Raw genomic sequence first — 15,951 nt, 5'->3', positions numbered from 1 at the left:
AACTCTATTAATCCGTTTTGTTCCATGCAATGGGGGTGGGTGGTGGGTGGGAGTTCTTCAAAAGCCACACAATTGGTTCAGGGTGCGTGGTTGGCTCGCTCCCAATTTCTCTGGAGGCTTTGAAGAACCACGACCTCTTTCTCACTGCAGAGTCATTTCCAAAATAGCTTCACGGACACCCTCATCCTGTGTTTTCATATTGCTCCTTTGCTTGATTTACAACCATTCGTTTAGTGGCCGCTTGAAGTTACAATGGCACTGAAAAAAACGGGGTTAGGAACGTTGTTCGCACTTACGACCGTTGCAGACTTCCCCAGGGTCACATGATCACAATTAGAAGGCTTGGCAACTGGCATGTACTTACGACGGTGTCAGTGTCCTGGGGTCACATGATCCCCTTTTGCGATCTTCTGGTGAGTCAAGTCAATGGGGAAGCTGGAATAACTAATTAAGTTAGTTACACTTAACAACCGTGTGAATAACTTCACAACTGCAGTGGCTCACTTAACAACAGTGGCAAGAAAGGTTGTAAAATGGAGCAAAACTCACTTAACAACGGGAATTTTGGGCTCAGTTGTGTGGTCGTAAGTCCAGGACTGCCAGTATGTGAAGCGCGTGCTGCTATTACAGAAGCTAGGGAAGATATGAACTTTATACTTGGCTAGTCCTCGACTTATAGCCATTCGTTTAGTGACCGTTCAAAATTACTACAGCATTGACTTATGACCGTTTATTTAATCTTTAAGGAGTCCTTGACTTATAGATGTCTGTTTAGTGCCCATTCAAAGTTACAACCGCACTAAAAAAAAGCAACTTATGACCGTGTTTCACATTTAACGACCGCTGCAGTTTCCCCCCGGTCACGTGATCAAAATTCGGATAGTTGGGAGACAACTCATAGTTATGACCGTTGCAGTGTCCCAGGGTCACGTGATCTCCTTTGGCAACCTTCCCAGCAAGTAAAGTCAATGGGGGAGTCAGATTTGCTTAACGACCAGGTGATTCACTTAACAACCGCCCCATTTCCCCCCCCCCAAAATGCTGGTGCCCACTTGGAAAATGAAATGCAAGGAAGGGAGAGGGAATTTTTTAAAAAATCCACACAGGAGACCTACGGAAATTGAAGTGTATCGAGAGTTTATTAGTTTGCTAACAGTTTCCATAATAATAATAATTATTATAATTATAATAATCTGTGGTTGTTTGGCCGGAGTAAAGAGAAAGATTTTGAAACAGTGCACGTTTTTCTCCTTACGGTGGAAAACTTAGCAAAAATATGACAGGATAAAAATTCAGAGGCAACTAAAAGCATCGCAATCATTCAACGAACTGAGCCAAGGAGGAGGACAAAAATACACCAGGGTGTAAAATTGCATAGAATAAAACGTACAGAAACCGCAGAACCTTTGGCAAAGGCACTTTTGTGCTTTCTTCAAAGTATAATAAGGCACCATATATACCGATCGGCTTTATATAATATATATATATATGTAATATGCTGGTGATTCAGGACGTCGAGGGTCAGGAAAAATACACAGCCAAGAAGGCGAGAGATGCAAAAAAAAAATGTGCTTTATTTTAGCTTTCTATATTCATGAGCTTTGCTGGAATGGCTCCTGGTTTTAAGAGGGTGATTATTTTTGATGTTTGACTTATCTAATTGCAAACACTGCATTTAAAATAAGGGGGTTCCTCAGGTGGGGAGGGGATCCCCTGTGCTCGTATTACCTCCTCTGCCACCGGGGCCTGTAAAATTGCAAAGACCACTTTCTCCTAAAAAGCCATTCCCCAACCCCCTTAACTCTAAAGTGGCCCTATAGCTTCCAAACTGTCTTCCGACCCACAAAAACTGGGAAACAGGACCACCATTTTTCTGGGGAATTCTGGGAGTTGAAGTCCACCCATCTTAAAGTCTCCGAGGTTTGAGAAACGCTAGTCGAAAGGTTAATAGACAACGAAGAACAGAACCAACATCCTCTATCGGGCAACTTAAGAGGATTTAAATATATTGCAAGGTTAAAATCTTTGTTCTCAAGAGTAATGCAAAAGAAAGCTTGTTCTATTGCAAGGGTCTGCAAACTTGGCTCTTTTAAGACTTGTGGACTTCAACTTCCAGCTTTGCTGGCTGAGGAAGTCCACAAGTCTTAAAAGAGCCAAGTTTGCAGACCTCTGTTCTATTGCATTGCAAACATGAAAACCATCTTCAGGTTCTTGTGGAAGTTACAAGGAAGACAGTCGAGAAATTACTTTCTGGACTAGAGCTACAGAAACTAGGAGTAGCAGCAAAGGGCTTGTAGGTGCTAGATTTTAGCAAAACACAGAAGGGAAAACAATTATCTCTTGATGGTAGGATCTGTGTCTTCATTCCTGGAAGCTTCTAAGAAGGACCAAATGTTCAAACCAACAAGAGGTTTAAACTTTAAACCCAACCACAACTAAACAATTGCACACCATCCCATTAGCAGCAGAATAAACAGAGATGGAAGGGACTTTGGAGGTCTTCTAGTCCAACCCCCCCCTGCTCAGGGAGGAAACCTTACAGCCTTTCAGACAAATGGTTATCCAATCTCTCCTTATAAACCTCTAATGTTGGAGCAACCACAACTTTTGAAGAAAATTATTCTACTGGTTGATTGTTCTGAGTATCGGGACATTTCTCCTTAGTTCTAGATTGGTTTTTGTCTTGCTGTCAGGGGCTTTGGAGAATAGGTTGACCCCCTCTTCTTGGGGGCAGCCCCTCAAAAACTGGAAGACTGCTATCATGTCACCCCTGGTCTTTCTTTTCATTAAACTAGACATGCCCAATTCCTGCAACCGTTCTTCGTATGTTTCAGCCTCCAGCCTTCTCAATCACCTTTGTCGTTCTTCTCTGCACTCTTTCTAGAGAAGAGACCGGACAGCCATTTGTCTGAATTGGTCTAGGGTCTCCTGCTTGAGCAGAGGGCTGGACTAGCAGACCTCCAAGGTCCCTTCCGGCTCCATTCTGATTGGTTCTGGCCAGCTGTGGCTGCAAAGGCAGGCCCAAATTTGCAAACCATCGAGGAGGCATCCCGTGCGTTTTTTGCATGCTTTGGGTGGATGAGAAGATGCCGGCAGAGATGAAGGGTAGAAATAAATGAACGGGTGAGCCGAAGCGCAATGATGCCTATGGGACGATGCATTGGAGCTGTTTCCCCCTGCAAAGTTCATCCCTTTCCTTCTCCTCCCAAGCAGAGCCCAGTAAATTACCTTGTGCAGACCCCTGGCTTGTCCACCTGAGGGTCTTTGAGCCCCCAAAGACTTCCTTCTCTCAGCCTGGTGACCTCGTCCCAGCGCCTGAAGGGGCAACAACTGGAGGGCGGTGTTTTTTTTCAGTCTTGGCAAGAGTGGACTTCAGCTCCCAGAATTCCCCAGCCAGCATGCATGAATTTCAACTCCCAGAATCCAACATGCTTGGACTTCAATTCCCAGGATTCCCCAGCCAGCATGTATAGACTTCAACTCCCAGGATTCCTCAGGCACCATGCATGAACCTCAACTCCCAGAATTCAGCACACATGAACTTCAACTCCCAGAATTCAGCATGCTTGGACCAACTCCTAGAATTCAGTACGCATGAACTGCAGCTCCCAGAATTCCTCAGACAGCATGCATGAATCTCAACTCCCTAAATTCAGCATGTTTGGACTTCAACTTCCAGGATTCCCCAGGCTGCATGCATGTACTTCAATTCCCAGAATTCTCCAGCCAGAATATGTGAACTTCAACTCCCAGGATTTCCCAACCTCAACTCTCAGAATTCCTCACGCAGAATGCCTGGACTTCAGTTCCCAGAATTCCTCGATCGGCCATGGGAATTCCCCACCCTTTCAAGTTGCCAAGTTGGAAAAATATTGATTTAGCTTGTTTTGCTGCTGTAAAATGATCAAGAGTGAAGCTTTCCCACAGTATCGGATTTCTTAATCTTTCTTTGTGATCTCTTCTAACCTGGTTCCTCTTGTTTATTTTTCTATAAATCTTGTTTCCTGCCTGAGTGGCCAGTCTGAGCTTGCCTTCTTCCCCTCTTTCTTTTTCTTGATCATTCTTCTTTCACAAAGGACCGCAAGAGATTCAAAAGTGTCTCTGCTTAAATCAGGAATCTCCAAACTTGGCCACTTTAAGTGCTTGGAGAATGCACTGGCATGCGCTGGCTGGGGAATTCTGGGAGTTGAAGTCCACAAGTCTTAAAAGTGGCCATGTTTGGAGACACCCCCCCCCCCGGCTTAAATGATTGATCCGCCCATTCCTAAACCTCACAAATCGTATTAAGAGTCTGGAGAAAAACCGCTTCAGAAAACCTAAGCCCTGCCTTAGCTAGTCCAGTCTTGAGGGCTTAACTAACTAGTCCTCGACTTAACGACCATCTGTTTAATGACTGCTCAAATTAGGTCCAAAATTTCTTCTGAAAAAGGCACTTCGGGGCACTACATTACATAATGCTTGGCAATAAATATCATCTTCTTTTAACATAATCCCTTGCAAGGATGGAGTCTGGGCAACTGAATGGAGATGAGTGTTTGAATGACCGGAAGCCTTTCCTGTTGCCAATGTGGAGTTTTATTCAGCAGATATATTCTCAATCTGCCCAGAGAGAGAGAGAGAGAGAGAGAAAATATATCTGCCTCTACCTAGGATCGAACTCACAGCCTCCTGATTTGGCCACCGCACCACTCAAATATTTTTCCTCTATATGGGGACTAAAATCAGGGAGGGCAAAAATCACACGTTTGACTTTCCACATTTTGGATTTGGCAGCATTAGAACTCACACCCCCACAAATAGCAACGACAGGGTATAGAAAGACGAGATCAGGAAGCTGACATACCCGTGCTAAAATCTGGCCCTTTTCCAGATCCCTGCATTTCAAACAAGCAGATCCTCAGGAAAATTTATCCCTGAGGTGCTATATGTCTACATGCAGGGAGCCCTGCCGGCTTGCAGATTCGGAGCAGGGCATTCCTGCAGGACTGTCCCGTCCATCTGGTAGGGAGGATGGCCCTGAGATCGGCAGGGGGAAGGAACAGCGAAATTATTCCAACTTTTGGTGCTGGGAAATTCTGGAAGTTAAAGTCCGTTCCTCTTAAAAGGGCCGAAGTTGAAAAAAGATTGGCTTTGGGAATGTTTACTCTACTGCCAAAGCCAGAAATAAAGCCATTGAGATGGTCCCTGACTTACAACCTTTCAAAGTTACAACAGCACTGAAAAAATGGGACTTACGACCAGACCTCCCACTTATGACCGCTGCAGCCTGCGATCCAATCAGCATGCATTCACAACGGTGGCAATGTGCCGGGGTTGTGTGATTGCCAGCAGTGCTCAACAAACCGAGTCAGATTTGCCTAACGACCGTGCGGTTTGCTTAACAAGGGCAGTGATTCGCTTAAAAACGGGAGCGATTCACTGAACAACCGTCTTGCTTAGCGATGGAAATTCTGGTCCCTCCCAGTCATGGTCGTAAGTCCAGGACGACCTATGCAGGAAATGGATGAAACGCATTGTTGTTTCGCTTAACTGCTTCCAAAATAGGAAAACAGTGAGATCGTGTAAGGAAGTCCATCTGTAAAACCAGGAAATTTGTCCAGGCAATTAAATCTTTGGTCTTGCTAACTTTATTTTGATTCTGGGGCGAGTGAAAACACGATCAGCCCCCAATTTTTATCCGTTTTTAAATTTTCTTTCCTTTTTAAGGCACAAAAGGTCAAAACAGGGGACGATACTGGATATCAAGGGAATTTGGAGAGGCAGATAATCCTCGAATTACCACCGTCCGTTTAGTGACTGTTTGAAGTTACAACAGCACTGAAAAAAAGTGACCTAGGACCGTTTTTCACATTTATGACCGTTGCAGCATCCCCAGGATCACGTGATCAAAATCCGGCCGCTTGGCAACTGGCATGTATTTATGACGGTTGCAGTGTCCCGTGATCCCTTGATCCCGTTTTGCGACTTTCGGACCAAAAGCCAGATTCACTTATTGACCATGTTACCAACTTAAGAACCGTGGCAGAAAAAGTTTGTAAAATGAGGCTGACGCCCCGCCTCGCTTAGTGACGGAAGTGTTGGGCTCCACTGGGGTCGTAAGTCGAGGACTACCTGTAGAAATGTGCAAAAGAAGCTGAAGGCTTCCCAAAGAGGAAAGCCGTAGGCAATGGTGGTTTAAAAGGCACAGGGAAGAAATATCTATCTATCTATATATATATTTAAGTGTTTTTTCTGTCAAAGAATCTGGTTTGCCCCAGATGAAGAAGACAGGATGAAGTTGAACTGGGACAAGGGAGAAATTTTGCTAAATCCCTTGAACGAGGTGTCAGAAAAGCCCTGATTACTGTTAGGACAGGTGTGCAATTAAAGGCATGCAAGTGGAAAAGGATGTGAAGGCCGTCACCCCCACCTAGGGACCCCCCACACCACCCCAGACACCCCCACCCTTCCATTTGGGTGCATGGCGACACCCTAAAACCTAAGCAGGTGGAAATTGGATACGTCTCCAAGAATCCAGGGAAGGGTCTTTTTTTTGGGGGGGGGCTAAGAAGCCCCCTGAAAAAACCCTCGGGACCCCACCAGAAATACTTTCCCTAGACAACCTGTGTGTGTGTGTGCAGAAAGATGGCGCAATCTGTTATGGGGGTGGGGGGTGGGAGGGGGGAGAAGTAGCGTGCAGAAGAGTCCCAGGAAGCCGGATCCCGGATCTCTCCGGGCCCCCTTCAGAGGTCAGTGCTGGCCTTGGCGGTCAGCGCCTGGATCCGGGCGGAGTTGCAGCCTTTGCAGAGGATGTGGTCGTCCAACGGGTAGCAGCCTTGGTTGTCGCCTTCGGACAGCAGACCCCCACAGTCCTGCGTGGGAGAGACGGGAGGGAAAGGGGGGGGGAGGTTACGGAGGCGAGAAGGAGGCGAGGACGGGGGATCCTTCTGCTTCGCCTAGGAGGAGGAGTCACAAGGATGGGGACTCTGCCTCCCCAAGGAGAGCTGTGCAAGGTTTGGGGCGGAAGGTTCTGGCCCCTGAGAGCAGGAGGGGAGAGTCCGGCGTTTATAAGGGCCTTCAGGTTGTTGGGGTTCCAAGCCTGATTCCCAACCTATTTCTAGAGGCGAAGGACAAGGGGGTGAATAGATTTTTCCTTCCTCTCCCTTCCTCCCTCCCTCCTTCTCTCCTCTCTTCCATTCTTCCTTCCTCCCTCTCTCCTCTCCTTCCTTTCTTCCCTCCCTCCCTCTCCTTCCTTCCTCTCCTCTCCTTCCATCCTTCCTTCCTCCCTCCTTTCTTCCTCTCCTCTTCTTCCCTCTCTCCTCTCCTCTCCTTCCTTCCTTCCTTCCCTCCCTCTCCTTCCTTCTTCCCTCCCTCCCTCCCTCTCCTTCCTCCTCTCCTTTCTTCCTTCCTCCTCCTCTCCTCTCCTTCCTCCCTCTCTCCTCTCCTTCCCTCTCTCCTCTCCTCTCCTTCCTTCCTTCCTCCTCTCCTTCCTTCTTCCTCCCTCCTCCTCTCCTTCCTCCTCTCCTTTCTTCCTTCCTCCTTCTCTCCTCTCCTTCCTCCTCTCCTCTCCTTCCTCCTTCCTTCCTTCTTCCTCCTTCCTTCTTCCTCCTTCCTTCTTCCCTCCTCCCTCCCTCCCTCCTTCCTTCCTTTTTCCCTCCTCCCTCCTCTCCTTCCTCCTCTCTTCTCCTTTCTTCCTCCCTCCCTCTCTCCTCTTTCTCTTCCTTCCTCTCTTTCCTTCCTTCCTTCTTTTCCTTCCTTCCCCCTTCCCTTCCTCCTTTCCTCCCTCCTTCTTCTTCCTTCCTTCATTTTTCCTCTCCTCCCTCCCGCCTCTTTTTCTTTTCATCCCTTCTTTCCTTTCCTTCTTTCCTCCTTTCCTTTCCTTTCTCTTCCCATCTCCTCCCTTTAACACTCTACAGCTTGGCTGGCCGTGTATTTTAACTGGGAGGTTCTGCAGTTTAAAGGCCGGCAGGATTTTGCACTTTGCTCCCGCTTGTCCTGGGGAAGACAGCCAGAGGGATCCTTGGTCCCTGGAGAGCCAAGCGAGGGGGAAAAAGAAGGGCTGAAGGCACCCACCTCACACCGGTAGCAGTGGACATGGAAGTCGCGGTCCAGGGCCACGATCCGGACAGTTTCCTCCTGGCCCTGGGCGGGCATGATGGGTTCCTTGCAGACGGAGCATCGGGGGGCAAATTTCCTGGGGAAGAGGGAAGTTGAGAGTGAACACAGGTAGTTCTTGACTTACAACAACGACGGAGCCCTTAAATATCTATTGGTAAGTGAAACATTTGTTCCGTGAGTTTTGCTCCATTTTATGACCTTTCTTGCCACGTTAAGTGAATCACTGCAATTATGATGCCATATTAACTTACTCTCTTGGCGAGTTTACAAACAATTTCAAAAAAAGCTCGACTAAATTGCTCTGCGTCGGACGCAGAGATGGAGCCGGGGCTGTCCGGCATTTCCCAGCCTCTGGAGAGGCAGCTGCCTTTGGAGGCTGAGATGAGTGAGGAGGAGGAAGAACAGCTGGGGCCTGTGCCAGACGCACGTATGCGCAGAGCAGTTAGGAGAGGAGAACAACAGAAGACAAGGAGTCGACTCGGGAAGCAAAGCACACGTGGACGCTAAATGGCCCCTCCGTGGCTGGGGAATAAATAGAGGGAAAGGGGAGTGGTGGTCGTAGGAGACAACTGTTCGTATTTCTGAAGATTTTGGCTCATTATGTCTCGTACCACAAAGACTGCTTGCCAGAACTTAATTTGCAGCCTGGGAGTTGCAATTATCGCAAGGAACTGACAAGTTCTGTTGCTGCATTTAACTCCTTGCAGGACTCTTGCCTGGAGTTTTCGGTGGGTGAATGCCGTTAATTCTCAAGTGGTAAATCAAGAGGGGTTTTTTTGTGATCAGGAGTCTGTTTCTTGCTTCTGCTAAGGGCTGGGTCAGAACAGAATCCAAGATTATTACACAAGGAATACAGGCCTTGTGTTCTCCTAACCTGGGTTCGCTATGTTGTGTGAACTCAACCCACATTTATTTTTGTCCTTCATACAGCAGTGGGCAAAATTGTAGAAACCTTTTGGGAAAAGTGTGCTTGTGAGGTTAGATGGCTAATAACACCATTTTTTGGGGGGGAGTTTCAAGATAATCCTATTCCACTGCTGGAATGGCCTGGGAATAGCCCGGACCTTCACCCAATTGAAAATCGATGGAGCCGACTAAAGAAACTTGTTAAACAGAAGCAACCCAGCAAAATGAGAAAAATGGTTATGAAGAAATAGAAACCCAGATATTGTCAAAATAGATAGAAAAGGGGGAGGGGGGGATGAAGAAGAGAAGATTATAGATATAAATGTACAATCATGAAATGATGTATTGGGTAAAATAGAAAAGAAATCGAGAAGGAAGTATATATTATCAGATGATTGGAGTTGCTCGGATACCAAACAAGGGAAATATTATACAACAAAGAAAGAAAGAAAGAAGAGAGGAATAGAAGATAAGATAGAGGAGATGGAGAGAGAGGGATGGAAGGAAGGAGAAGGAGAGGAAGATAAGTTAGGGGATAAGAGTAGGAGAGAAGGTGAGAAAGGAGGGAAAGAGAAGAGGAGTGGGGGAGAGGAAAGGGAAGTAGGTATGAGGAAGGAGAGGAGGAGGAAGAAGGTAGGAAAGGAGAAGGAGGGAGGGAAAAGAGAAGAAGGTTTGTTGTAAAACGAAGGGAAAGAAAGGCTAGAAGAGCAACTCCAAAGGTAATTAAAAAGTTTTATTTTTGTCCTTTCTTTAGCACAAAATGATTATCTATGAATAAGAAAATGTACATTTATAATATGTGTATAAGAAAAATAAAAAACTTTTTACAAAAAAAAAAAGAAGCGACCCAGCAATAAAACCCAGTTAATAGAAGCCATCATTCAATCTTGGTTTCATATTAGAACAGCTGCAGAACTCAAAGACTTGGTTGACTCCATGGGAAGACGTTGTAAGGCCGTCATTCATGCTAAAGGTGACTCCACTAACTATTCACTGACATGGTGATAAGTTTTGTATATCTTGTTTTTTTCTTATGGTGATAATTTTTGTATCTCTCATTTTTTCTATGAAAAATAGAAAAAAATTCTATTTTTTCTTCTTTATCCTGCAACTGCTATTCTCATAGCAAATCCTTCCTAGAAGTTATTGCATTACATTCTTGATGAAATTATTTTTCCATTGATATATAATTTTATGGTACTACTGCAAAAAAAGAGCGGGGGGTGTTATTAGCTAGGTTTAGAAAATACACTTTTCCCCAAAAGGTTTCCACAATTTTGCCCCCTGCTGTATACACCCCATCCCACCCCATCCTTTCTCCGGCCCCTGCGTCCCACCTGTGGAAATCCTCAATGCAATGGATGTTTCCCCCGGCATCCACGGTGAACGGAATGCCATCCAGGCTCCGGTTGCAAATCACACAGGTGAAGCAGTGAGGGTGGTAAGCTTTCCCGGTGGCCCTCAAGATGCGCTCCATGATCGGCTTGGCGCAGACGCTGCATTGCTCCAGGCTGTTCTGCAGGAAGGAGGGAAAGATCGGAAGGGGTCAGCCACAAGGCCTGGATTTTGTGTGTTGTTTTTTTTAAAATTGTTTTAATGCCTTTTACTGTTTTTATTGGGTTTTTTTTTTAAGGTTTTAATTGTGAACTGCCCAGAACTGCCCATCCATCCATCTATCTATATTATCTATTTACCTTTCTCACAGTGGCTGCTACCGGCTCAACTTTTGGATTGCACATGGGGATGGAGGCATCGATGGTCACAAGTCTGAGGACTTGGGCTAAGCGGCTTCTTTTGAGAGCTCGGGAAACTTTGGACAACCGTTCAGGCAACTGGCTGTAAGTCAAGGAGGGCTTGTATACTATTCTTTAGGGCAGGGGTCTCCAACCTTGGTCCCTTTAAGACTTGTGGACTTCAACTCCCAGAGTTGAAGTCCACAAGTCTTAAAGGGACCAAGGTTGGAGACCCCTGCTTTAGGAAGGAGAGTTCTGCAACAGATGTTCTTCCAGAGGTGTGGGGACTACAAACCCCAGCATCCTGAGCCAAGGAGAAGACCCTGGGGTGGGTCTATATACCTCATTTATTTATAATATTATAATATTTATATAATATTTATAATATTATTATATATTATACCCAAATTGTCTATCAGAAAGGTCGGCAGGTCGGCGGTTCGAATCCCTAGTACATGTCTCCTGTATGAGCAGGGGGTTGGGCTAGATGACCTCCATGGTCCCTTCCAACTCTGTTACTGTTACTATTGGGAAATCTAGTTCTCTGGGCTAGGAAACACCCCCCCCCCAAGAGAGGAGAAAACGAGGCATCCTGCATTTCGGACATTAATACAATTGAGCGTGTCCAGAAATATTTTACAAGAAGAGTTCTCCACTCCTCTGAATACAACAAAATACCTTATGCCACCAGACTTGAAATCCTGGGTTTAGAAAACTTAGAACTACGTCGCCTTCGACATGACTTGAGTTTAACTCATAGAATCATCCACTACAATGTCCTTCCTGTTGAAGACTATTTCAGCTTCAATCGCAACAATACACGAGCACGCAATAAATTTAAACTTAATGTGAACTGCTCCAATCTTGATTGCAGAAAATATGACTTCAGTAACAGAGTTGTTAATGCCTGGAATGCACTACCAGACTCTGTGGTCTCTTCCCAAAATCCCCAAAACTTTAACCAAAGACTATCTACTATTGACCTCACCCCATTCCTAAGAGGGTCCTAAGGGGCGTGCATAAGAGCACCAGCGTGCCTACCGTCCCTGTCCTATTGTTTCCTTTCATTATATCCAATTAATATAGCTATTACATACTTATGCTTATGTATATATGCTTATATATTATATAGTTACTTTCATGCTTATGCTTATATATACCGTTGTGACAAATAAAATAAATAAATAAAATAAATAAATAAAATTTCCCTGCCCAGCATCTCCCAACAGTTAAGATGTCAAATCACAGCTGGCGACTCTGTTCGAGCTGCCACCGGCTCCGAGACACATGGATTGACACCTTGGCACCCCAGTGCGCCTCCCCCCCCCGTGCATCCCAGGGGAAACCACACAAATGACACAAAGGACAAGCGCAAGCTTTGATGCACGCAGGGCTCAACGGACAACCGCTGTTTTCCCCATGGAAGCCATCGGCCACGTTCGTTCATTGTGCGTTCTGCAAGTTGCGGTGGTGGCGGCGGCGATCATAGGTCATCTTCGAACAGATGGCCGCCACGGAGCTCCAAATTTGGGTCGCTAAGCGAGGCACTTGTTAAGTGGGCTTTGCCTCGTTTGACCCCCTTCTTCCTAAGGGAATCGCTACCGTTGTTAAGTTAGTCACATGGCCGTTAAGTGAATCCGGCTTCCTGCTTGTCAGACGGTCGCCCAAGAGGATCACGTGACCCCGGGACGCTGCGACCGTCATAAATATGAGTCAGTGGTCAAGGGTCTGAACTTTGATCACGTGACCACAGGGGTGTTGCAACAGTCGTTTAGTGTAAAAAATTGTGATAAGTTGCTTTTTTTTTTTTTACTGTGGTTGTAACTTTGAACGGACACTAAACAAACAGTTGCAAGTCAGGGACCGCTTATAGATTAAATAAAGAAACAAACGAATTCCTTGGTGCAAGATATAGATTTTTTTGCTTGGCTTTGCCTTCCTTAAGAACAAGGGCTCTTAAAAAGAGGTTGGGCAGCACATTTGTCCAAAAGGGTATAATGATCTCCTGCTCAAGTAGGGGTTGGACTAGAAGACCTCCGAGGTCCCTTCCAACCCTGTGATTCTATGATCTTGGTCAAGGGGTTGGGCTAGAAGACCTCCGAGGTCCCTTCCAACCCTGTGATTCTATGATCTTGGTCAAGGGGTTGGGCTAGAAGACCTCCGAGGTCCCTTCCAACCCTGTGATTCTATGATCTTGGTCAAGGGGTTGGGCTAGAAGACCTCCGAGGTCCCTTCCAACCCTGTGATTCTATGATCTTGGTCAAGGGCTTGGGCTAGAAGACCTCCGAGGTCCCTTCCAACCTTGTAATTCTATGATCTTGGTCAAGGGGTTGGGCAAGAAGACCTCCGAGGTCCCTTCCAACCCTGTGATTCTAAGATCTTGGTCAAGGGGTTGGGCAAGAAGACCTCCGAGGTCCCTTCCAACCCTGTGATTCTATGATCTTGGTCAAGGGGTTGGGCTAGAAGACCTCCGAGGTCCCTTCCAACCCTGTGATTCTATGATCTTGGTCAAGGGGTTGGGCAAGAAGACCTCCGAGGTCCCTTCCAACCCTGTGATTCTAAGATCTTGGTCAAGGGGTTGGGCTAGAAGACCTCCGAGGTCCCTTCCAACCCTGTGATTCTAAGATCTTGGTCAAGGGGTTGGGCTAGAAGACCTCCGAGGTCCCTTCCAACCCTGTGATTCTATGATCTTGGTCAAGGGGTTGGGCTAGAAGACCTCCGAGGTCCCTTCCAACCCTGTGATTCTAAGATCTTGGTCAAGGGGTTGGGCTAGAAGACCTCCGAGGTCCCTTCCAACCCTGTGATTCTAAGATCTTGGTCAAGGGGTTGGGCTAGAAGACCTCCGAGGTCCCTTCCAACCCTGTGATTCTAAGATCTTGGTCAAGGGGTTGGGCTAGAAGACCTCCGAGGTCCCTTCCAACCCTGTGATTCTAAGATCTTGGTCAAGGGGTTGGGCTAGAAGACCTCCGAGGTCCCTTCCAACCTTGTAATTCTATGATCTTGGTCAAGGGGTTGGGCTAGAAGACCTCCGAGGTCCCTTCCAACCCTGTGATTCTATGATCTTGGTCAAGGGGTTGGGCTAGAAGACCTCCGAGGTCCCTTCCAACCTTGTGATTCTATGATCTTGGTCAAGGGGTTGGGCTAGAAGACCTCCGAGGTCCCTTCCAACCCTGTGATTCTAAGATCTTGGTCAAGGGGTTGGGCTAGAAGACCTCCGAGGTCCCTTCCAACCCTGTGATTCTAAGATCTTGGTCAAGGGGTTGGGCTAGAAGACCTCCGAGGTCCCTTCCAACCCTGTGATTCTATGATCTTGGTCAAGGGGTTGGGCTAGAAGACCTCCGAGGTCCCTTCCAACCCTGTGATTCTATGATCTTGGTCAAGGGGTTGGGCAAGAAGACCTCCGAGGTCCCTTCCAACCCTGTGATTCTAAGATCTTGGTCAAGGGGTTGGGCTAGAAGACCTCCGAGGTCCCTTCCAACCCTGTGATTCTAAGATCTTGGTCAAGGGGTTGGGCTAGAAGACCTCCGAGGTCCCTTCCAACCCTGTGATTCTATGATCTTGGTCAAGGGGTTGGGCTAGAAGACCTCCGAGGTCCCTTCCAACCCTGTGATTCTAAGATCTTGGTCAAGGGGTTGGGCTAGAAGACCTCCGAGGTCCCTTCCAACCCTGTGATTCTAAGATCTTGGTCAAGGGGTTGGGCTAGAAGACCTCGGAGGTCCGTTCCAACCCTGTGATTCTAAGATCTTGGTCAAGGGGTTGGGCTAGAAGACCTCCGAGGTCCCTTCCAACCCTGTGATTCTAAGATCTTGGTCAAGGGGTTGGGCTAGAAGACCTCCGAGGTCCCTTCCAACCTTGTAATTCTATGATCTTGGTCAAGGGGTTGGGCTAGAAGACCTCCGAGGTCCCTTCCAACCCTGTGATTCTATGATCTTGGTCAAGGGGTTGGGCTAGAAGACCTCCGAGGTCCCTTCCAACCTTGTGATTCTATGATCTTGGTCAAGGGGTTGGGCTAGAAGACCTCCGAGGTCCCTTCCAACCCTGTGATTCTAAGATCTTGGTCAAGGGGTTGGGCTAGAAGACCTCCGAGGTCCCTTCCAACCCTGTGATTCTAAGATCTTGGTCAAGGGGTTGGGCTAGAAGACCTCCGAGGTCCCTTCCAACCCTGTGATTCTATGATCTTGGTCAAGGGGTTGGGCTAGGAGACCTCGAGGTCCCTTCCAACCCTGTGATTCTATGATCTTGGTCAAGGGGTTGGGCTAGAAGACCTCCGAGGTCCCTTCCAACCCTGTGATTCTATGATCTTGGTCAAGGGGTTGGGCTAGAAGACCTCCGAGGTCCCTTCCAACCCTGTGATTCTATGATCTTGGTCAAGGGGTTGGGCTAGAAGACCTCCGAGGTCCCTTCCAACCCTGTGATTCTATGATCTTGGTCAAGGGGTTGGGCTAGAAGACCTCCGAGGTCCCTTCCAACCCTGTGATTCTATGATCTTGGTCAAGGGGTTGGGCAAGAAGACCTCCGAGGTCCCTTCCAACCCTGTGATTCTAAGATCTTGGTCAAGGGGTTGGGCTAGAAGACCTCCGAGGTCCCTTCCAACCCTGTGATTCTAAGATCTTGGTCAAGGGGTTGGGCTAGAAGACCTCCGAGGTCCCTTCCAACCCTGTGATTCTAAGATCTTGGTCAAGGGGTTGGGCTAGAAGACCTCCGAGGTCCCTTCCAACCCTGTGATTCTATGATCTTGGTCAAGGGGTTGGGCTAGAAGACCTCCGAGGTCCCTTCCAACCCTGTGATTCTATGATCTTGGTCAAGGGGTTGGGCTAGAAGACCTCCGAGGTCCCTTCCAACCCTGTGATTCTATGATCTTGGTCAAGGGGTTGGGCTAGAAGACCTCCGAGGTCCTTCCAACCCTGTGATTCTATGATCTTGGTCAAGGGGTTGGGCTAGAAGACCTCCGAGGTCCCTTCCAACCCTGTGATTCTATGATCTTGGTCAAGGGGTTGGGCTAGAAGACCTCCGAGGTCCCTTCCAACCCTGTGATTCTATGATCTTGGTCAAGGGGTTGGGCTAGAAGACCTCCGAGGTCCCTTCCAACCCTGTGATTCTATGATCTTGGTCAAGGGGTTGGGCAAGAAGACCTCCGAGGTCCCTTCCAACCCTGTGATTCTAAGATCTTGGTCAAGGGGTTGGGCTAGAAGACCTCCGAGGTCCCTTCCAACCC

At 47.3% G+C, this 15,951-nt stretch overlaps 1 protein-coding gene across 4 annotated transcripts in view; it reads right to left on the bottom strand.

The window, feature by feature from the left end:
* Positions 1 to 1,116: 1,116 nt before the first annotated feature.
* The window catches only part of LPP (LIM domain containing preferred translocation partner in lipoma), a 267,940-nt gene continuing 253,105 nt past the window's right edge, over positions 1,117 to 15,951 (bottom strand). For all 4 annotated transcript variants that reach the window (XM_058187147.1, XM_058187150.1, XM_058187149.1 and 1 more), the window contains 3 exons: positions 10,341 to 10,519; positions 8,053 to 8,173; positions 1,117 to 6,851 (listed from right to left, as the gene is read on the bottom strand). In XM_058187147.1, coding sequence (XP_058043130.1) covers positions 6,723 to 6,851; positions 8,053 to 8,173; positions 10,341 to 10,519 — 429 coding nt within the window. In that variant the 3' untranslated portion in view covers positions 1,117 to 6,722. The remainder of the gene's footprint in view (positions 6,852 to 8,052; positions 8,174 to 10,340; positions 10,520 to 15,951) is intronic.

Source organism: Ahaetulla prasina, chromosome 6 (genome assembly GCF_028640845.1).
Source record: "Ahaetulla prasina isolate Xishuangbanna chromosome 6, ASM2864084v1, whole genome shotgun sequence".
Lineage (NCBI taxonomy): Eukaryota > Metazoa > Chordata > Lepidosauria > Squamata > Colubridae > Ahaetulla > Ahaetulla prasina.
The sequence above is the reverse complement of the archived record's forward strand: the minus strand, read 5'-3'. Positions and strand labels throughout refer to the sequence as shown.